Here is a 22,784-nt window from a genome sequence, read left to right as displayed (position 1 = left end):
CTCTCTCTCTCTCTCTCTCTCTCTCTCTCTCTCTCTCTCTCTCTCTCACACACACACACACACACACACACACAGAGCTAATAAGTATCTGAGGCTAGATTTGAACTCAGGTTCTCCTGATTCCAGGGCTGGTGCTCTATCCACTGTGCCACCTACCTGCCTCTGGGGTGGATGACTTTCTATCAGTTTGCACTTCCATTTATCTTGCCTTGGTATTTTCACATGACTAGCTATTTGAATATCAGTTCTTTAAAGATAAAGGCTTGGTTTCTTGGGCCTCCAAGGAGCTGAGCCAGATGCCTTTTCAAGGGAAGCTTCCTGTCCATAGGAATGGCTACTAGCAATGGGGACAAAGCTGGCTTGATGGGAACCCTGACTGTGCCTCTTCTCTGGTCAATCCAACAGGGATGATGTGGTCAGAATGTAAGGAGCTCTGGCTGGAAGGGCCCAGGGAATACATCTTACAGCTGTGGAATGTGCTTGATTTCGGGATGCTTTCCATCTTCATCGCTGCCTTCACAGCCCGATTTCTAGCCTTTCTGCAGGCCACCAGAGCACAGCAGTATGTGGACAGTTATATTGAAGAAAGTGACCTCAGTGAAGTCACTCTGCCTCCAGAGATACAGTATTTCACTTATGGTAAGTTCCCCATCGAAGACCCTCTAGAAGTTTTAAAATGAGGGAGAAAGCAAGGAACTCCACTCCCTCGACGTCAGGAAGGCCTGCGTATGTCCTGCCTCCACCACATCCTGGCAGATTCCTTAAGCTTTCAGTACTCCCAGGGAACTTGACGACTGTCAGTTACAAAGGAGCTGGCCATCAGAATCAGTGAAGGACTATTCCCTCAGAGTTCTTTAGAGTAATTAAACCACATATCCACAGTCAGAAAATAAAGAAAGCATTGGGAAAATGTGTAAGGTCACTGCTCTAGAACTGGAAGGAATCCTTTCTATCTCATCTCAAGGGGCCATCTCATTCCACCATCCTCATTTTATCAATGGGGAAACTGAGGCCTGTGGAGATTAAGTGACTTGTCTAAGGTTGCTCAGGTAAGCACCAGAGTCAGAATTTGGCCCCTGCCACTGTCTCAAACACTTACTAACTGTGTGACCCTGGGCAAATCACTTCACCCTGTTTGCCTCAGTTTCCTCATCTGTCAAATGAGCTGGAGAAGGAAATGGCAAACCACTCCAGCATCTTTGCCAAGAAAACTCCATATGGGGTCACGAAGAGTCGGACACAACTGAAAAACAACTGAACAACAAAAATGGGGATGATGGCAGTTAACTCTGAGGGTTGTTGTGATGACCGATAGAGGTTGTGTACGTCAAGTGCTTTGCGAACTTTAAAGTGGGCTGTATCAATGTGAGCTGTAATTATTGCTTGGCTTGGCCTCGGAGGGCAGAACTAGAAGTAACAGATGGAAGTTTCTGGAAAAACTGACTTCGGTTTGCTGTTAGGAAAAGCCTTCTCTCTTTGGTCTGGGTTTTCTTTCACTCTCTCTATATATACATTTTCATGACAGCACATGTAGAATCTGGGTTTTCTTTCACTCTCTCTATATATACATTTTCATGACAGCACATGTTTTGAATTGCTTTCCTTCTCAAGGAGGGGGAAAGGGGAAGGAAGAAGGGAGGGAGAGAATTTGGATCTCAGATTTTTAAAAAATGAGTGTTAAAAATTGTTCTTACATGTAATTGGAATAAATACAAAATTTTTTTAAAAAAAAGGGAAGAGAGATGAAAAAGAAAAGCCCCCTTTCAACTTTGTTCCAGAACTGTGATGGGCAGTACAACATTAGTAAAGTCAAGGTGACTGAGGTCCAACGATTTCATTTGAAACGTGCTAACTTTGTGATCGTGGGCAAATCACTTAACCTCTCAGTTCCTTGAGCAGCTATCTAAGAGTATAAGTTAAATAAATAAAATGTCCTGTCTCCCTGTCAGGGAATCAAACCCCATTCTCCCTCATGACAGGCTGAGATAATCACCAATCTGACTAGGTGAAGAGGCCATTCTCTGCCTCAATTCTTATTAAACCTCAGTTACTGAATGGGCATTGCCTCCGTCAAACTTTAGTTTGAAAGACTTCAAGTTTTAGTTTGAAACTTTAGTTTGAAAAGACAAGGTCCCCCACTGCATCCTGGACCGCCTCTAGTCACCCTGATCTATATCTGGCCACTGGATCCAGATGGCTCCAGAGGAGAAAGTGAGGCTGGTAACTCTGCACAGCCCGCCCTCACTTAAATCTAATTCACTTTCACTTGGTGGCGTCACCTCCCTGATGTCTTGGTCTTCTTTGGGAGCCAAGGACAAGTAGCAGCAGCAGCAAGAGTGTAAGTTACAGATGAGTTGCTTCCAGGGGGTGTAGCGGATAGAAATCTGAATTTGGGAGTCAGGAAGACCCGAGTTCAAATCCTGCCTCAGACACATACCAGCTGTGTAATCGTGGGCAAGTCACTTAACAATTCTGCCTGCCTTAGTTTCCTCATCTCTAAAATAGGGATAATAATAACCTCTCTATCAGGGTTGTTTCAAGAATAAAATGAGATAATATTTGAAATGTGCTTTGCAAAGCTTCAAGCTCTATATAAATGCTAGTTATCATTGCTATTTTTAAAATTAATTTATTTTGATTTATCAACCACCACTTCCATAAGCTTTTGAGTTTTAAATTTTTCTCCCTCTCCCTCCCCACTTCCTGCCCCAAGAGTTACCATCACTATTCTCAGTTTCCCTAGTAGGAGTTATCAACAGGTCTTTAACTATCCACTACCCACAAGTAGAACGGGCCCACCATTTTCCCCCACCCAGGAGGGGATTCACCAGGCAAAGTATGGGTGAGCGCACATTGCGTGAATCGTAGTAGAAATTCTTAGTCAGGTATGTGTTGAACTAGCTGACTTCTAAGGTCCCTGCTAACTCTGAGGTTTTGTGATTCTGTGAGTTGAACACTTACGAACTTAGCTAAGCCAGCCCAAGTACAGACCATCCATCACCTGTCTGTACGCTGCCACAGTGTCAGAAAAATATGAATAGGCTAAGTCAGTTTTGAAACCATATATGTTTATCAACTAATTCAACTTGCATTCCATAGAGCTCTCATCCACTGCTTACTCAAGCTGCTCTATGATTCCTCCTAATATAGCCATGAGAACTATGTAGCTTTATCAAAACAGTCTTTTGCTATAGTTGTTTGGTTGGTAAATTTTTAAGAATCTAGACCTTATTTTTTATATGGTATCCTTCCTCCCTTCTCCTCTAATTCCTTATTTTTTTTTGTTCTTTATGAGATTTTTGAAATATTACCTTTTTTTGGATCAAGATGTCCAGAATGGTTACACCAATTCAGAGTTTCACCAACATCAGTGTGCCTGTCTCTCCACAGCTCCTCCAACACCATCCATTCCTGTCTTTTTTCATCTTTGCCAATTTGCATTTCTCTTAGTTTACAATTTTTCAACTACTACTCAGGTTTCTAAGATAAGGGTTTCTAGTACCTTTGTTCACAAGCCCCCACTGGTGTGCTCCCCATTAATAATCAGCCAGTAGATTTAATAAGATTTTAGCAAAAGCATCCACTAAAGTGGTATAGTGAGAACAGTGGTATGAAACATTCCCTTATGCCCCCCAACCATGGGGCATACTCCCTGACAGATATACCCAGGTCCATGAGAAGAGCAGACTTAAATTTGGAGACACAGTGATATTGAGGCACACATTTAGATATCTGTGTAGCAAAAGAGTAACTCATAATTGCTTGTGCTTTATGGCCTGGAAGTCCTTTTTTGAGTCCAGAACTGATGTTCTTCTCTGGGTCTTATTCTTTGAAATGATGACTGCATTTCTACAGCAATTTGTCCTCAGTGTCCATTCTGCTCCTGGCTGGATGAGGTGTTTCCTATGGGTCTGCTTTCTCTTATCCTAGCTGGTTATCCTATTTGTTACTGATCCAGGTTCTCTGATGACGTGGTCAAAGGTGAGGGTGGGATAGAAAAGCAAGAGAGAAATTCCTTCCTCCTACCAATAGCTGTTCCCTCTCAAAGGCTTGACTTCAGCTCTGGAACTGGAATCCTTAAATCTTGGAGTTGAAGTCCTCCTCCACTGGACTGGCTCACTACTTGACTGGTAGATTTGCGATTTGGCTTGGGGTGTGTGTGTGTGTGTGTGTGTGGACCAAGGGGATCTTTGCAGTCCATCATAAGATATTTTCTTTGTGGCTAATCTGCCTTCATCCAATGAGTAAAGCCCTGTGAGTCTTTCAAATTGGTCAAGGACTTGTTTTCACCTATTATAGGGTTTTAGGAATGTTACTTAATGTTGAGTTTAAACTGTTTATTGCTTGGGATTTCTGTAATTATGTTGAAGTGGGGTTCGAGCTGCCATTCTCTCATAGAAACATGAACAGAGAAAGATACAATGGAAGGAAAACAGGTGTTTCAAGGGGTGAAACACAGAAAGAGTTGAGGTATATGCATATTAGGCTAGTTATTTTGTCTTTAGAGGCAGCGTGGTGCAGCCTAGTGGCTAATGTATTAGACTTGGAGTCAGGACGGCAGGTTCAAATCCTGTCTCAGATGCCCACCAATGCGCAAGCCATTTAATATCTCTAAGCCTCAGTTTCCAATCTGTAAAATGAGGATAATAATTGCACCTTCCTCAGAGTGATTTTGAGGATCAAATTAGATCATGGATAAAATGGGCTTTGTGAAGCTTAACTATATCAATGTAAGCCATTATTATCCTACAGAGTTAGATATTGCTTGCATTTGACTTCAGGGTAGCCTTATGAAAAGAACCTGGGATTTTATCTCTTGAGGAATGGGCAGATACATAGGCTATAAAAGAAAAGCACTGTGACTCGTTATATATGCCACATATAACAACCCATGCCCTTCACTTATAGTCATGCGCTTGCCAGCCAGTGACCCTGTGTAGTAGTCTCCAGTCTCTCTTGAGTAGAGAGGGACGTTTTCTTCTAGATGACTATGCTCAGAGAACTTGGTTCCCTGAACACTGTTAGACAGAAGTTTCCTAACAGCTCTGGCTCTATGATGTTAGTAAAATAGAATAAAAAGTTCTGGGTTAGAATCCCACCATTTTCGTTTCTTCAGCTGTAAACTAGAGAGAATGATAGTGATGACGTCACTGGGATTGTTGTGAAACAAATCGGTCAGCATTTAGTGAGCACCTACCATGTGCCAGGCACAGTGCTAAGTACTGGGGATACAAAGACAAAAGCAAAACCTTGGTGCCTGCCCTCAGGGATCTTATCTACCATTGGGAGAGACCACACACACATAAATCAGTCCTTAGATCCAAAAGGAAACGGAAGGTCACCTTAGGCTCCAGCAGCCTAAGTATGTAAAAAATACTTTGCAAACCTCCCATTGATACAGAAGTTACAGCTAGTCTTATTTACCCAATGGTGTGGAAAAAAATGAGTCCATTTCAGTTGTTTGGACATCATGTTACCCCAGCCTATATCAGAGGGATTTTTCCCCTTTATCTTCCCCTTAAGTATTTTATTTTGCCTTCTCCCAGTTGGAAAAGACAACACATGCATTTGTGATTGTTCCACCCCCTATTGAAAAGAACATTTAATTGAAGTCTGAGTGAAAAGGAAGGATGGGAAGAGGGGAGTGATTGTTCCAACAACAGCATGGAGCCTCCACAGGATAAATGCTGCCTGCCACAGTGGATGCTGCTGGCAAGCATACTCAATGATAAATGGAAACCTCTCTTTTTTAACCTCTTTTTCCCCTCTCCAGCTAGAGATAAATGGCTCCCCTCTGATCCTCAGATCATATCCGAAGGCCTCTATGCCATAGCTGTGGTGCTCAGCTTCTCCCGGATCGCCTACATCCTGCCGGCCAATGAAAGCTTCGGCCCCTTGCAGATTTCTCTCGGCAGGACTGTGAAGGACATCTTCAAGTTCATGGTCCTCTTCATTATGGTGTTCCTGGCATTTATGATTGGCATGTTCATACTGTATTCCTACTACCTGGGGGCCAAAGTCAACCCTGCTTTTACCACGTAAGTAAGACTTCATTTTTATTTAATTTTAATTTATGGAATAAAACAGGCATTTCCATGATACAGTATAATAATAAAAAAGACAATTGCACATAAAACTGCAAATCTGTTGTGTAAAGACTTCATTTAAAACAATATCAAATGAACAATCCTCACAGCTACAGGTGGAGCAAAGGAGAAATCTGGTAAAGATAACAGCTAAACACAAACTCAATAGAAATGAATCATTGAAGACAGCATGTGGCCCTAGAAAACCACAAATTCGTATGATCTATGTGGTATCATTTTTTATTTATTTTACTAAACATTTCTCAATTACATTTTAATCTGGTTCAGCGCACTCAGTTTTGCTACTGCAGGTTTCACACCTCTGCTAGGTCATTTCTGAACAGGGAGAGAGTACGCAGGTAACACCCTCCAAAGGAACCTGAAGCCACACTAGATTTTTTGGCTGCCATATCAAGGCCATTGGAGTAGTAAGCTTCTGGTTCACTAAAACCCCGAGATCTTTTTCAGACAAATTAATGTCTGACTATGTCTCTCCCATCAAGAATTTATAAAGTCATTTTTTCATTCCAAAAGGACTTCACATTTATTATAATTAAATTCCACAAGTTCAGAATTTTTCCAAATGCAAAAAAGACTCAATATTTCCCCACAAAAACAAATAAAAAATGAGAGATAAAGCATATAAAGTTATCTCTAAAATGTTTCCTCTTGTTTGATTTGACCCACCACATTTAGCCTGTCCAAATCATTATGGATCCAGCTTCATTTTCCAGCTTCCTGAACCAGCAGAGAAATGTGCTCTTGCTTATATACAGTGTTGTGGTTCAGCCAGCAAAGCTCTGTTTTGAAGGACCAGTCTTTGGGACGGGCATCAGTCTTGTGATGTACAAACTTTGTTGGAAAAGGACTTGGCTTCAGGACGTGCTGGCTTTTTGAAAAAGAATCTTAAGCCATAACTGGCATTGATTCTGCTCATTTTTTCCATTTCAGTTCAGTTATTTTTCAGTCATGTCTGACTCTCCATGACCCCATTTGGGGGGTTTTCTCAGCAGAGATACCGGAGCAGTTTTCCATTTCCTTCTCCAGCTCATTTTATAGATGAGAAAACTAAGGCAAACAGGGAAGCGACTTGCCCAGGGTCACACAGCTAGTGTCTGAAGCTAGATTTGAACTCAGGTCTTTCTGCCTCTAGACCTGGCACGGCGCCACATAGCTGCCATACTGAACCACAAAAACAATTGTCTGGACATATATTGTAGACATTAAGAGGTGAGCCATGCTCTGTCCTTCAGTCTTGGCAACTGTGTGAAACAGCTTCTGTCTCTGATGTGGGCATTGTATCATAGGATCATAAATTTTGAGCTAGAAATTACCTTAGAAACCATCCAATCCCACCTCTCACTTTACAGAGGAGGAAACTGAGGCCAGCAGAGGTGAGGAGTCACCCAAGTAGCAGTAGTAGATAGAGCCATCAACCAAGCCCAGGGACCTGTCTCCAAGGCCAGTACTCTTTCCACTCTGTCATGACTCTTATTGTGTGACCTTGGACACGTCATTTAATGTCTGTGGGTCCCACCTATGAAACAAGGGGCTGGGCTAATTGTCACCTCGAAAGAGTCTTTGCACCTCAGTTTCCCATTATCCAAAATGTCCGTCAGTCAATCAACAAGCATTTGTGAAGCCCCTACTATGCGCCCCCACCATGCTGGGTTTTGGAAATACAGAAACAAACTAACAAAACCAACCCTGCCCTCGAGGAGTTTGCATTCTATTGAGGGAACAACCTCAACCACCTAATAATCCAGCCTTTATGTGCTGATTTAACTTCTGCAAAGTGATTAACATCTCATTTGATTCTCACCACAGCCCTGTGAGGTAGGTGCTATTATTATCTTTCTTTTACAAATGAGGAAATTGAGGCTGGGTGTTGAAGTGACTTGCCCAGGTCACAGAGCTAGTGTTTGAGGCAGAATTTGAACTCGGCTTTTCCCGACTCCAAGTACAGCACTCTATCCACCATGCCACCTAGATGCCTCATGTACTCATGTAAGTACATATAAAATAAAGTAAATCCAAGGGGTGTTTTTTTGGTTTGTTCTTTGTTGTTGTTTTAGTTGAAGGAGGCACTAGCAGTTAGGCAGAAATCAGGGAAGGCCTCATGGAGGAGGAGACACTTGAGGTGAGCTTTGAAGGGGGCTTGGGATTCAAGAGGTGGGAGTGAGGAGAGAAGGCATCCCATGGGGGTTAGACAGCCTTTTCAGGAGAAAGGAGATAGAAGGTCTTATGTGAGGGAGGTTTAGCAGGGCCATTTGGAGTGCGTGAAGGGGAGGCATGTGAAATAATCCTGGAAAGGTAAGCAGGAGCCATATTCTGAAAGGCCTTCAGTGCCAACAGAGGAGTTTGCATTTGAGCCTAGACATGATAGGGAGCCACTATAGCATCTTGAAGAAGGCATTGTCCTTCTCATACTTTAAGAACATCGTTTTTGGCAACTATGTGAAGTATGATTAGAGAGGAGAGAATAAATGCAGAGAAGCCAATTAGGAGGCCATGATGATAGTCCAGGCAGGAGGGTGGTGGCCGTGTGAGTAGACAGGAGATTGGTGTGGGATATTCCAGAGACAGAATCAACAAGACTTCACAATAACGTGAATATGGGAGAGTAGAACTGGGTATGTGAATCTGGAAGGCGTCTGAACAGAGATGAAAGTTGAACTCTTGGGAGCTAGTAAGCTAACCGAGGGAGAAGAGAAGAGGACCCAGGGCAGAGCTGTGGGGGACATCCATAGTTGTGGAATGGGATACGGATGATGTTCTAGAAATGAACCTAGTGTGGGACATGAAGAAAAGTAATGAGGGCAGCACTAAGGTTGGACAAGGATGCTGGTATCCTTGACCAAATAAGTAATGTGTTCTTATTTGCATATGTTGAATTTGAGATGCTTATTGCACATCCAGTTCAGAATGTCCAACAGGCAGTTGGTAACGTTGGACAGGATCTCAGGAGAGCCATAGAACCAAACCACTCTTTGGGGCGTCAAACTCATATAGAAACAGGGGCCGCTAATCCCTAAGTAAGGATCCATGAGGACTCCATGTTGACAGTTTTAAAGTATAATGTTATCTATGTTTTATTATATTTTTATTTATTTTGTCAAGTATTTCCCAGTTATCTTTTCTTTAGGTTCTGGCTGTATTTGGGAGTGTTGCAGGCCACATACAACCTGTGTGCCATGTATATGATAACTCTGAACTAGATGACTCCTTCTAACTAAATCCATAATCTCAGACCAAAGTCCCAACCCACCTGCCCAGCTTGCTTTCTTGGCAAACTGCTCCCTAAAGGAAATCCTCAGTTGTAGCCACACAGGTCCAGTCTGGACCCATTTCCAGACCCTGTACTTTCCCATCTCTTCAATTTTGCTTAGCCGTGTCACTTTCATGAAATACCTTGTCTCTTCCTCTCACCAGATCCAAATTCTCACTGTCCTTCAAGAGTGAACCCTCCTTTCCTCTACAGTCTTTACTGACCAGTCTCAACCTCGGTGAAATCTTGCTTTTCGGAATTCCTTTGTCTGTGTGTCTCAGTTCCTACCACTGGTGTCATCTCTGTACCAGTTGTCTTGACTTACCCAAAGAAAGCTGGGTTGAGACCTTGTTGAAAAGTTATTGTTCCTTCTGTGGCTGTGGCTATAGACAGTTTTCCTTATGAGAAATAGTATTTGTCATTCCATCCCTGTCCACTCACAGGACTGTGTCTCAGATCAGCTGAATATTTGGAAATCCATTCTGTGATGGGAAGAGAAAAAGCAATTTAATTCTCAATTTAATTCAACAAACATTTGTTTGGCTTTGATCCTAAGGATATGAATGTAGCAAAGCTTCTTGTAACAGGGATTTTGGTAAGTCATCTGGAGCAATTTTTGTGTGCAGATGTGAGATGGAGGGTGTGTCGGGGCAAACACACAGCCAGCCTCCCCCCTCAACCTGCTTCTTGGCTCATTTATGATTCACTAATTCTCTTAATTAGGCTATCAAGGGGTATGTTCCAATATTACCTCATAGTTTCTCTCAGAAACTACCTAAGTAATTAATTAGCTCCAAGTTCCCACCCCAGTTTTTGAAAACAAGAGAGGTCTCTTTTCACATAAGCTTTTTCTCTGTTCTCAGTCTCAGGTCCATCTGCTGGCTTAGATAAACATTGGGATTATTGGCGATATTACTTAGTAATAGATGATGTGTGTATATGTGTTGCAGCAGTTTACGGGCTATGAGGAAGATCACAAAGTCTGCCTCTAGTCATTGGCTACAGCTGCTTCACCAACTCTTCTGTAGACCCAAGAACCACAGTCCGGCCACAACGTCTTTTGTCTGGATGGCCATTAAAACGTTTTCTCAGTATGTCTTTTCCGCAAAATAAATGTTAGACTCAGTTCTCTCAAAATATCTTTCCAGACTTTCTCATTGGACTCTTTCTGAGTGCACTGACTCTCTCTATGAAGTGAACTCTCAAAGCCAAGTCAACAAGGGCATTTACTTAGCCCTTACTATGTGCCAGGCACCATGCTGAGCACTGGGAATACAACTAGAAACAGGAGACACAACCCCTGACTTCAAGGAGCTTACAATCTAATGGGAGAAAAGCAAAAAAGTGAGGAAGGGATAAAGGGGAAAGGGGGTGGCTGGCTTAGGTGGGGTGGGAGGAGATGACGGAAAAAATCCATAGAATCAGGAGTACAGCCTGGAGAAGAATGATGACCTGACATTGCGTGAGTGTCCTTAAAATAGACGTTCAGGCCAAGGAAGCAGCCAGTCAGAGGAAGAGGCTAGAGAAACAGGGTACTTCCAGTGTGAGAAGTCCAGGGGGAGTGTGAACTTCAGGGTGAAGAGGTTTCTGTGGCTTAGCTTACATGGTGGAGAGAGTAATTTTTTTTTTGCTTTTTGATGAGGCAATTGGGGTTAAGTAACAGGGTTAAGGTCACACAGCCAGTAAGTGTGAAGTGTCTGAGGCCAAATTTGAACTTAGGTCCTCCTGACTCCAAGGCCGGAGCTTTATCCACTGTGCCACCTAGATGTCCCTAGAGAGAATATTTTTATAAATTTGACTCAGTTCTCTATATATTTGAGAAATGAGGGAATTATCAGAGATACTTGTTAGAAAAAATTTCCCCCAGTTTTCTACTTTCCTTTTAATTTTGGTTACATTGGTTTTGTTTGTGCAAAAACTTTTCAATTTTATATAATCAAAATTTTCTATATAATTTATATTTTGTAATGCTCTCTATATTTTCTTTGGTTCTAAATTCTTCCCTTATCCACAGGTCTGACAGATAAACTATTGTGGAGGGCTTTAAAAGTCAAACAGGGGAGTTTGTATTTTATCCAGGAAGCAGTAAGGAGCCACTGAAGTTTCTTGAGCAGGAGAGTGCCCTGCTGACAGGTACAGTCAGATCTGTACTTTAGGAATATCAATTTCTCATCTTTGTTGAGGCTAGATCTAAAGAAATGCTCCTGGTCCTCTCTCTATGTGTGTTTCATAATCTTTTAAAGAGAGCTGTCAGAATTCTCAAAATCTCACAGACTTGTTCTCTCATAATAATTAACCGTAATATCTCAAAGATTTTTTCTGCCATGATGGAGCATTCAGTCTCTCACAGACTGTCTCTGCAATGGCAGTTAAACTGTCAGCCCCCTGGATCCTATTTCCTCTCTCTTAGAAATACAGTAACAATAGCCAAAGCCTCTGGGAGAGAAGCTATTGAAAATAGGGTTACACAGAGATTTTAAAAGTATGTAGTGCCTTTATGGGGAGGGAGGAAGGAACGGAGGGAGAGAGAGAGACAGACAGACAGAGAGGGAGAGAAACAAAGAGAGAGAGAGAGAGAGAGAGAGAATGCATTGTAAACACAGATAAGTTAATATAAAGTGGGGTGTGATGGGGAGAAGCAGAGATCCAGACAAAGTGATGGAAGGAATTCTGATCAGGGAGAGATCACTTGCAGCTAGGAGGGGAAGGGGAGGCTTCATGGAGGGATGATATCTGAGCCTCAGCCACGAAAGAGGACTAGGATTTTGAAAACTAGAGATGAGGAGGGTAGGGCATTCCAGGTATGGGGAATGACCTGTACAAATGTCTAGAAGAAGGAGATGGCAGGTGGGGTTTGGGGAACAGCCTCAATAATGATAAAGATGTGAATTCCCAAACAAAACCAACAAATAAAATCTCCAAAACATCAAAAGATAAAGGAGTAGGCAAAAGATGTATGGGCTGGAATGTGTGACATCACTGTACATTTCACCCTGGTTCCCAGTCTTGGAAAGCAATTTCCAAGAGGCTATGTCTAGTCTGATCACATTCTGCAATAATAACGTCATCATCAACAACAACTAAAATAATAGTAATTAGCATTTATATTGTGCTTTGGGCAGCTAGGTTGCATAGTGGTTAGAGCCCTGGACTTGGAGTAAAGAAGACTCATCTTCATAAGTTCAAATCCAGCCTCAGACACTTGCTAGCTGTATGACCCTGGGCAAGTCACTTAACCCTGTGTGCCTCAGTTTCCTCATTTACAAAATGACCTGGAGAAGTAAACAGCAAACCACTACAGTATTGTTGCCAAGAAAATCCCCAGAAGAATCAGATACGATTGAAATGAGTAAACAGCAACATACTATGTGTTAAGGGTTTCAAAGTACTTTTACAAATACTGGGTATCCCAAAAATCTTAGTGCAGTTTTATTCATTAATAACTTCAGAAGTATAAATGCTACAATTAAAAAGATTAATTGGAAACTATATTTGAATTTCTTTTATGCTGAATAATTTCCTTCAAACTAAGTAGTTTTGTGAATTTTGAATAATAAAGTTTTCATTTGACAGGATGGCACGCCGTGTCCTTACACATTGTATGTGTGACGATTTCTGCTTACACTTTCTCTGCCTGTGGAGCAGCAGACGTCATTCTCATGCTCAGCCACCTTGGTCACTTGATCTATCTCCATTGGATTTTTCTTGTGGGGTCACCTAAAAACTGTCACGTATGCATCAAAACCTCGTTCTTTGGCTTATCTGAAGGCTAGTCCTTTCAGGCACTGAGCAACTGCTGAGAAAAGTTTTTCCAAAGATCAAAAAGTAGTATATAGAATGAGATGTTAGTTATGTGGGATTTTAATGAGAAAAATCAATATTTTGAACATTTAAATAATTAACCTCTCACACATTATTTTTTGTAAGTTAGTAACATTTGTCCTTCTGAAGCACAGCGGCAGCCAGGTGGTAGAATAGATAGAGCGCTGGCCCTGGAATCAAGAAGACCTAAGTTCAAGTCCAGGCTCAGACACTTACTAGGTATGTGACCCTGGTTAAGTCATTTAACCTCTACCTCAGTTTCTCAACTGTATAGTGGGGATAATAATAGCATCTACCTCTCAGGGTTGTTATGAAGATTGAATGTGACAGTATTTGTAAAGCACAGTGCCTGGGACATGATAGGTGCTGTATAAATGCTAGTTGTTATTATTCTTATGGAAGTTATTAAAACTTAAAAATTCACTAAGACTTTTGGGACGCCCTGTATAATCTCATTTTATTCTCACAGCAATCATAGCACTTACCCTAGGAGGTATGTGCTCCTGTTATTTCCATTTACAGATGAGGAGAGTGGGAGAGACAGAGACTAAGTGACAGGTTCCGGGCTCATGGAACCGAGCTTTACAGAGTTTTTCCTCTGTCTAATTACTCGTGACATCTGAGCTCCTTGTACCAAGAATGTAGTTCATTGATCACTGTGCTCCTCCTTCTTTTGACAGAGTGGAAGAAAGCTTCAAGACTTTATTTTGGTCAATATTTGGATTGTCTGAAGTGACATCCGTGGTGCTCAAATATGATCACAAATTCATTGAAAATATCGGCTATGTTCTGTATGGAATATACAACGTCACTATGGTCGTGGTTCTTTTGAACATGCTGATTGCGATGATTAATAGCTCTTACCAGGAAATCGAGGTAACGTCTTGAGGGCAGTCCTTCCTCCTTTTCTAGGGCATTCTAATAACGTGGTATTTGTGGGGCTTTGCCTTGAATGTTAGGAGCTCGAAGGGACATTAGACCAGCCCCCTCATTTTACAGATGAGGAATCCAAGGTCTAGAGAGGTGGAGAAATCTCTCTCTCTCTCTCTCTCTTTTTCTCTCTCTCTCTCTCTCTCTCTCTCTCTCTCTTTCTCTTTCTGTCTCTCTGTCACACACACACACACATCCCAGGTCAAACAGGAAGTTAAGTGGCAGTACTGATTTTTAAATGCAATTTTCCACCAGATCAAACTTATACAGACCTCTAGCCCACTGAAAGAGTATACCTTGGGTAGAGTGAATTATTGTCAACTTAACATTGCCTGTCCCACACTGAATGAATGAAAAATATTTAATAAACACTTACTGTGCCAATCACTTAGGATACAAGTACAAAAGCAAGACAGTCCCTGCCCTCAAGAAGCTTATATTCTTATGGGGGAGAGAACACATATAAAGAAGTGGAGGCCCCGGATTTGTGCTTTGGTTGGAAAAGTCACAGGGATGGTAGTAAGTTCAGTCTAATGAGAATCAATGGACATCCCATTTCCAGAAGCAAGGATAGTACTGATATGGCTACTGTTCCCAAAGCAAGAGGCAAAAAACCATGGGGAGGGGTACAATACGCAGGAGGCAGCAGTGTGGCTGGAGATGTGGAACTTCTGGATATATATGTACTGACACAGCTTGATGGGCTGGCCATACAACTGTCTCTCAAAAACTGGAAAATGGGTACTTTTCATCTACTTAGTTTTTCCCATATGCGTTGTTAGACTCTTTTCTTTTGAATAGTCTCAGCCTTATTATAACGTTTTGAGGCATGATGCTTTCCGCACAATATCATCCACAAACAAGACCATTTGGGGTACTCAGTGATTTATGGGAATCCCTCTTCCATTTGAACCTCATACAGGGCATTCTCCATGCCATGGTGAGCATGTTGGGCTACCATCAGTCTTCCTGTTTTATGTCTTGCCTGGAAGTCACGGATCAGGGTGTTGCAGTAGATAGAGAGCTAGCCTTGGAGACAGAAAGACCTGGGTTCAAATCCTACCTCTGACAGACACTGACCATGACATCCTGGGCAGGTCACTTAACCCCTCAGTGTTTAGGACAACTCTCTAAGACTGTAAATTGCAGAGAAGGTGCTGTCCTACATAAGTGGAGGGGGTTTCCTCACCTGAGAATTCTCAATATCAGTGAAATCCCACTTACCTTGATATTATTATTATTATCTTCTATTAATAGAGGACCACAGAACAATTATCTCTAGGGTTTTGTTCATCAAGGATTTTGTATTACCTTAACATATAAATGAGAGATTCCTTGTTGAGGGATGGCTTTCGATGATTTTCTCTACTTAGCCAAATGCATTTTTGTAAAGACAAACAATAAACGCAGCAGGACCTTGTATTCACTGTATTTTCTAGTCCATTGTGTGTCTGCTGTAGAAAGAAGCCTACCTGCGGCATTCCCGTGTTTTCCTCAAGGATGTCTTTAATACATATGTCTCATAAATTCTCATAAAAAATTTAATAGAGAGAAAATAGTAGGTCTGGACCAATAGTAATTAATGTTATCTCATTTGCTTTTTGGGTTTACACTATAAAGAAAAGCTAATCAAAGATTAATAAAATAATAAATCACCTACATATTTGTGTGTACTTGCATTGGAAAAGTCCTCCTGGGTTCTAGTGCTTTAGACCAGGGGTGTAACCTGTGTTGTGTCATGAACTACTTTGGCAGCCTGAGGAAGCTGATGGAGCCCTTCTCAGGATACTGGTTTTAGATGCATAAAATAAAACTTAGGGATTATAAATGGAGCCAGTTATATTGAACTGCAATTGTAAAAAAGAAAGAAAGAAAGAAAAAAAAGAAAAAAAAGTAAAAGCCATTTTCTGAAGACTGTCTCCCTATCTCACTCATGTTGGAAGTACAGTGGCCACTCATTGGTCCAATCCAATGTTTATCAACTGGGAAGCTTTGACCTATTCTGTTTACTCCTCCTTAGGAAGCTTACTGGCCATCCCTCCCCTATTCTTCCATATTGGTGCCCAACTTATTGCAGACACCTGATCTCTGATTGGTTTATGCCCTACTGCAACTCAGAACTCCAGAACTCAAGCAATCCATTAGCTTCAGCCCCAGTAAGCAGGAATTATAAGTATCATGTATGGTACCGCCATGCTCAGTGGGAACCAATTATATTGCAATACAGTTACGAAAATAAGTTCATGGACCCTGATGTATTATTAAGCACTTCTGCTCTAGAGTATTTAGTTTAAAATGTAAGCCAGTGTCTCTTTTTTTTTCCTTTGTGATACAGGATGACAGTGATGTTGAATGGAAGTTTGCTCGCTCAAAACTTTGGTTATCTTACTTTGATGATGGGAAAACATTACCCCCGCCCTTCAGTCTGGTGCCCAGTCCCAAATCCTTCATTTATCTCGTCATGCGGATTGTTAACATGTCCAAGTGCAGGAGGAGAAGACTGCAGAAGGATATCGAAATGGGAATGGGTAACTCCAAGTCCAGGGTAGGTACCGAAAACTTCTCCAGGCCTAAAATAAATGTGTTTGTCTCCCCATCATTGTCCTTTGTTATTTGTAGACTATTTTCTGCTTGTGAAGTTGAAAGGTGTTGGAACTCTTCGTGGACGTTCAGAGAATGAGCCATATTTTAGTATCATCCTCGGGCTTTAGAAATAACTTACATGCCTTTAGTTAAAGCTTCACCTAGCCCATTGGAGGCAAAAAAAAAAATGTCTGCAGAAGTAGATAATAGAAATTTTGCTTTTTTTTTGTATTCTATGTCTCTACCATTAATGAAAATTTAAAAGTTTTAAGCTAAATTCTTTAGGCTATAATTTAAACCCATTTTCCCCTCATTTTATTTGGAGTAGAAACAAGTGACTATTTCCCATCATCTATTTTTGTTCTTGAAAAGCATTAGTCCCTTCCCCCATCCATAAACAAATAAATAAAGAAGTCCACAAGCAATCTCTTCTCAAGGCCAAATAATCTGAATTCCTTTAGGCACAGATATAGCAAAGGTTATAGACAAAGAAGAACTCAAATCAGCCTCATCAAGTTTTCTTGTAGCCACTTTCAATTATTATTTGAAAGGACTGAGTTAGCTCAATGCAGCACTGGGGATCAAAATGGAATGGGTAAGATTGGTGGAATAGCCACGTTCCATAGTGACAACTCATTATTTTAAAAAAAAAACCCACTTCATTGCCAGAGAGGTGTAACTAACTTAGTAGGTTGAGGGGTGGGTTTTAGGACTTTAGAGAAAATAAGTACACACACACACACACACACACACACACACACACACATCGTCTGGGTTTTTTTTTTAACATTATGTTGTGAGAGAAATGATTATATCTCTCATATTTAATAATTAATTACTGTACTGGGACCAAGGTTTTTCCCTTTTTCTACTTCCTCATTCAGAAATCAACCAGTGTGGGAAATCTTGGGCAAAGACTTACCCAGGCTGAGATCTAATCAAAGACAGTAAAAGAAATTCTAGTTTAGGTGAACGGGTAGATTCCTGCTCATTGTATTTACTCAGGCCTGGAAAATGTGAATTCTCCCTTTTGTCAGATGGGTGATATGGAAGTTGATAAGTCTCTTTGACCAACACTTGGGTGACCAAGTTATGTACCCCCAAGACCCTCATTAGAATGAGCCTACATCTCATTGTAATATTCATTTTCTCATTAATTGTTAGCAGATCAGAGTCAATTGTCACCCTTGGGAACACCCCACACTTCCAAGGGCATGGAAGTGTTGAGTGGGGTCTTTGGCATTAGAGAGTGCCACTGGCTTCTTTTATTAATAAAACGCTAGCATTATTAATAAAATGATTACTTAGAAATTTATGTCTCAGACTTTTTAAACATCACAGTTGAGAGAAAAGGAGATTAAAAGAAGGAATGGGGTCACCGATTGAGGTGCAAGGAGCCATGACAGCTGATAGCACAGCTGCCGCCATCTTGTCTCTGTTTTCTCTGCCGAGGAGAGAATGTCTGCCTGGCTCTGACAAACAAAAATGACTGGCAGATAAACACGGCAATGGTAAGAGGACGCTTAGCTGCTCTCGTGGGATTCAAGTCAGCTGGCTACAATGACTCAATTCACAGTCTGTAGCTACAATGCAAGTCAGGAGCTACCGTGATTCATGCAGACGGAAAACAGGACAGAGGCCCGCAGGACCAGGCCAAGGGTGCATGTTGTCCTGATTTTCAAAAAAGGGAAGAGAACAAAGTCTGCAAACTCTCGGCCAATGAGCTTGATTTTGATTGCTGGGGAAATCACAGAGCGCGCCATCAAAGAGATGGTTAGTGAACCTCTACAAAGGTTCACAGTGATTTCAGAGACTCAGCCTACTCCCGACCAGAGCACGTCGGACCAGACTAACCTTATTTCCCTTTTTTTTTAACAAGATTACAATAGTGGCTGATCGGGGGAATGCCAAGATATAATTTACTTAGATTTTAGCAGAGAACTTGATAAGGTATATTTTTTAGAGTAAAGATGGAGACGTGGAGTAGAGGGCAATAAGGTTAGATGGATTGGGTGCTGGCTGAAGGGTTAGACTAAAAGACTCATCATTAGTGGTTCGGTGTCAGCTTGGTGTAGGGATTCTGCAGTGGAGTGCCCCAGGGATCTGTGCTGGACTCGGTAAAGTTTAATGTTTTTCAGGGACTTAGAAAAAGGGATAGATGGCATACTCATCAATTTTGCCGATGACACAAAACTGGGAAAGTTAGCTAACAAGTTGAATAACAGTCAAGAGTCACAAAGGTCCCAAAGACCTAAAACATTGGGCTGAACCCAGGGGTGTGCTGGTAAATGTTTAACAATCAGCTCACCTAAAAACATGACACACTTTTGAGTTTAATCTGTATTATTAACATTTCTCCATCATTTTCTGAAGCCTAGACAATCAACAAAACAGTCAATCAAACCCTGATTTGTATCATTTGCCGATTTCCTAGGTGTAAATGTTCACAGTGAAAACTTAATGATTAGCTCACTTCAGTACTGGCTAAATCTAATAAAATGAAATTCATTGGGGACAAATATAAAGTCTTCAAAGTAAACGCCTTCAAAGTATTCAAATGTAAAGTTCAAAAAAAATCAAAATCACAAGAACAGGCTAACATAAGGATAATTTGATAGTAGGTTTTAAGGAAAAAAATGAGTTTTAGTTTAGTTTACCCGATGTTTAACAACCAGCTTTCTGAAATAAAAAAAGTGTGCATGACACACTTTTAAGCTTCATCTTCATCATTCACATTTCTCCATCACTGTCTTAAGTCTAGAGGATCAATCAAACGGCCCTGATTTGTAGTGTTTGCCTAATTCCAGGGTGTACGTTCTTACGCTGAAAATCAAACAATCACTCTTGTAGGTTCAAGCTGACTTCAGCACGTCCCTGCTAGTGTCACAGGGTCCCTTCACAAGGATTTTGTAGAGATTTTCATCTGTCCAGGAGGGCCTCGTTACCAGATGGGAAAGCGGTGCTTCTGAGGGGACTCCACGCCAGTTGTCGTCCTGGTCCCCGTTGGAATGAGGCAGAGGTGGTCACGAGGTCATGGAATCATCCATGCAGAGAACGTACGGGCCGTCCATTCCAACCCCTTCATTCTACAGAGGAGGAAACTGAGGCACTTGACCTTAAGCTGATAGACCTGGTACTAGAAGGGACGCCAGAAGCCACTCAGTCTAACCCTTTCCTTTTTAGAGATAGAGGTCGAGACTCCGGCGAGTTAACGACGTGCCCGAGGCTCAAACCCAGGCCCTCTGACTCTAAATCCCAGGGTCTTTCGATGGCCTCATCCTGCCTCCCTTTAAAGAAACATTTGCCTGAGATTTACCCCATTTGAAAATCAGGCTTGCCATAATGTAGGCCGCAGCTGTCTGGGGCTTTGAAGTTGGCTTCCGTTTTAACACATGGATGGAACCGACTGATTTTTCAAGATTTTCAGCTTCAGACCCAGGAAGACCTGGGTTCAAGTCCTGTCTCCGACACACCCTATCTGTGTGACCTTGGCTCAGTCCTTGTCCTCTCGATGTTCTTGGCAATTCTCTAAGACCATAATTACAGGGAAGGTGATCTGCCTTGGTATAGGGAATTTCCTCATCTGAGAATACCCTGTCCCAGTGAAGTCCCGTTCCAGTCCCTTGTCCCTTCCTATCCAGATGGTGTTTGGCTAAGTCAGACCCCACGGAGAAGAGGGCGGGCAGGCACGGCAGCTCGGGAGGCGCACAGCCAGGCTCTATTTTAATAATAACTTGCATCAGGCCTGCCAGCAGAAGAAAGGTTGAGCCCTCAGGCCCCTTCTTGGGCTTCCTGGCCAAAATGAACTGAGCTGAAAACCTGCCATCCGCATTTCCAGCTTTTTAGCAGTGGGCCGTGTTGTCTTGCCTCCCTAATCCTCTTCACAGATGCTGCTGCTTCACCGACAACTCCAAAACGGGAGGACGACGATATTTGCGACATTTTTATTCTTGAGGGGGGAGGGACAATTTTGTTTCGTGGCCTTAAGAGATCTCTTTTGCCCAACTGTGGGTGTAACCTTGGCCCATAGACTGACCCTAACCTCTTGTGGGAAGCAACAAAATCCCTCCTTATGTAGTGGTCTGACCAGAAAGTCTAGGGAAGTTTTGCCTGAAGGACCCATGATTTCACTGGTATAGGGATGAGGAAACTCTAGGAATACTGGGAGCCATCTTCTCTGCAACTTAGAAAGTTATCTGGAACATTGGGGAGTTAAGTGAGTTGCCGAGGATTGCAAAGCCAGGTTGTAACAGAGACAAGACTCGAACCCAGGTCTTTCATCCTTCAAGGCTATCCACTACTCCACCCTGCCATCCTTTAGACAACATAGTGAAATGCTAGTAGACACTGGGGATTCTCTCAGATCAATTTCTCCTACTCTGGCACCTGGCTACCTCCCAGGTGCCCACCCATTATCCCTCCTTGGACGATGTTATTGTCATCTGAGGGTTAACTGAACTCTGCTACATTTTGTTAACTGATGCCAACGTGTGAGCTTTGAATAGCTTGTGGTTTAACTCCTTCCTATTCAAAAGAGACTCTTTCACATCCAAAGGAATGAAGCTATAATGGCAGAAAGTCAGTAGTAGCATTGAAATTTTTGCACGGAGGGCCCTTCCTGGTGTACCTACCCACTCCAGTAGAGATAGGCCCCCATCTGCTCTGCCCATGTGGTAAGGAAGGCTAGTCCTCTCCGTGTGTGTATCACTTGTTCATCAGTGGAGTGGCTGGTCACGATCGTCAACTGCACCCACTCACTCAAAATGGCAAAGCGTATAGAACACTTTTAGCCTGATTCTTAAAGATCTAATTAAGTATCTAGGAAGGTGCTTTACATCAGCCTTTCTTTGAAGGAGACCTCCAGTGGTGGGAAATTCAATTCAGGGCATTACAACATTCATTTATTAAATGCCTAGTGTGTGTAAGGCACTGGATTAGGCATTGGGGTTAAAAAACCAAAACCAAAAGATGTCTTGCCCTCCAGGAGCTTATATTCTAATGAGAGAAAAGAAGTCCTTTATTTCATAAAGAGAAGCCCTTCATTAAAATGAACAACAGACCCATTTCTAGGTAGCACTGACCTCCTCAGAGCCCAGAACAATCTGTAGGAGCATGAAGAGGGACATAAGAAAGAAAAAAAAGTTTTTAATATGAGCAATAGGTTTAATAGGTTTTACATATTTAAGTAGTTCAACATTTTAAAGAACAAGGATATTGAGTTCATTATAATAATAATAGCTACCATTTGTATAGGACCTACTATGTCCCAGGCACTGTGCTAAATGCTTTACAAATATTATTTCATTTTATCCTCATTTTTTATTATTCTCATTTTACAGTTGAGGAAACTGAGGCAAACAGAGGTTAAGTGACTTGTCCAGGGTCACACAGGGAATTAAGTGTCTGAGACTGTTTTTTTTTTTACTTAGGTCTTCTTGTCTCCAGGCCCATAATCTATCCACTGCAGCATCTCGCTGCCCCAAAATACTTCTGCAAAACACCTTCAATTATTATTTCTAAAAGACATTTGAGAAGAATGCTACCCCCAAACTTGAACTCCAGAAATACCAGGGAGAAAATAAAAACATAGATGGTAGTTTTGATTTCCAATGAATGTATTCTCATTTACTAGGTTAATTGTATTTTTTCCTAGTTAAACCTCTTCACTCAGTCTAACTCCAGAGTTTTTGAATCACACAGTTTTAACAGCATTCTCAATCAGCCAACACGTTATCAGGTAAGTGCTTATCGGGCATGTATATCACGTGTGTGTACATGTGTAACTGTGTGTGTTTGTGAGTAGAAATCCATCCTTCATTTGTACTGTGAATTTTAGAGTTGGAAAGGACCTCAGCCACCCCCTTCCCACCCCCAGTCAGTGTGAGGATGCAGAGGAGTCATTCCAGAACATTCAAAGTGAGGAATGGCTGTGGTTGGGGAAGAACAGTGCAAGTGTGATGGCTAACCATGTCAGCCTCATGGACGGGAGGGATATAAAAACCCTTGACACCTGGTCTGGATTTATAAATGTTTTGTCTTCAGGCAACTCTTCTCCCCCTATTACTGTCCATACTTTGGGAATTTGTCTTCCTTAG

The 22,784-nt window shown here is 41.8% G+C and overlaps 1 protein-coding gene across 1 annotated transcript in view; it reads left to right on the top strand.

The window, feature by feature from the left end:
* TRPC3 (transient receptor potential cation channel subfamily C member 3) overlaps window positions 1-22,784 on the top strand; it is an 80,090-nt gene that overhangs the window by 50,277 nt on the left and 7,029 nt on the right. Inside the window, exons 6-10 of the mRNA XM_027853770.1 lie at window positions 406-639; window positions 5,774-6,038; window positions 13,857-14,052; window positions 16,442-16,651; window positions 22,343-22,426. Coding sequence (XP_027709571.1) covers window positions 406-639; window positions 5,774-6,038; window positions 13,857-14,052; window positions 16,442-16,651; window positions 22,343-22,426 — 989 coding nt within the window. The remainder of the gene's footprint in view (window positions 1-405; window positions 640-5,773; window positions 6,039-13,856; window positions 14,053-16,441; window positions 16,652-22,342; window positions 22,427-22,784) is intronic.

The sequence above is a fragment of the Vombatus ursinus genome, unplaced genomic scaffold (genome assembly GCF_900497805.2).
Source record: "Vombatus ursinus unplaced genomic scaffold, bare-nosed wombat genome assembly UNPS02010193.1, whole genome shotgun sequence".
Lineage (NCBI taxonomy): Eukaryota > Metazoa > Chordata > Mammalia > Diprotodontia > Vombatidae > Vombatus > Vombatus ursinus.
Note: the sequence above shows the minus strand (reverse complement) of the source record. Positions and strands in the feature narration are given on the sequence as shown.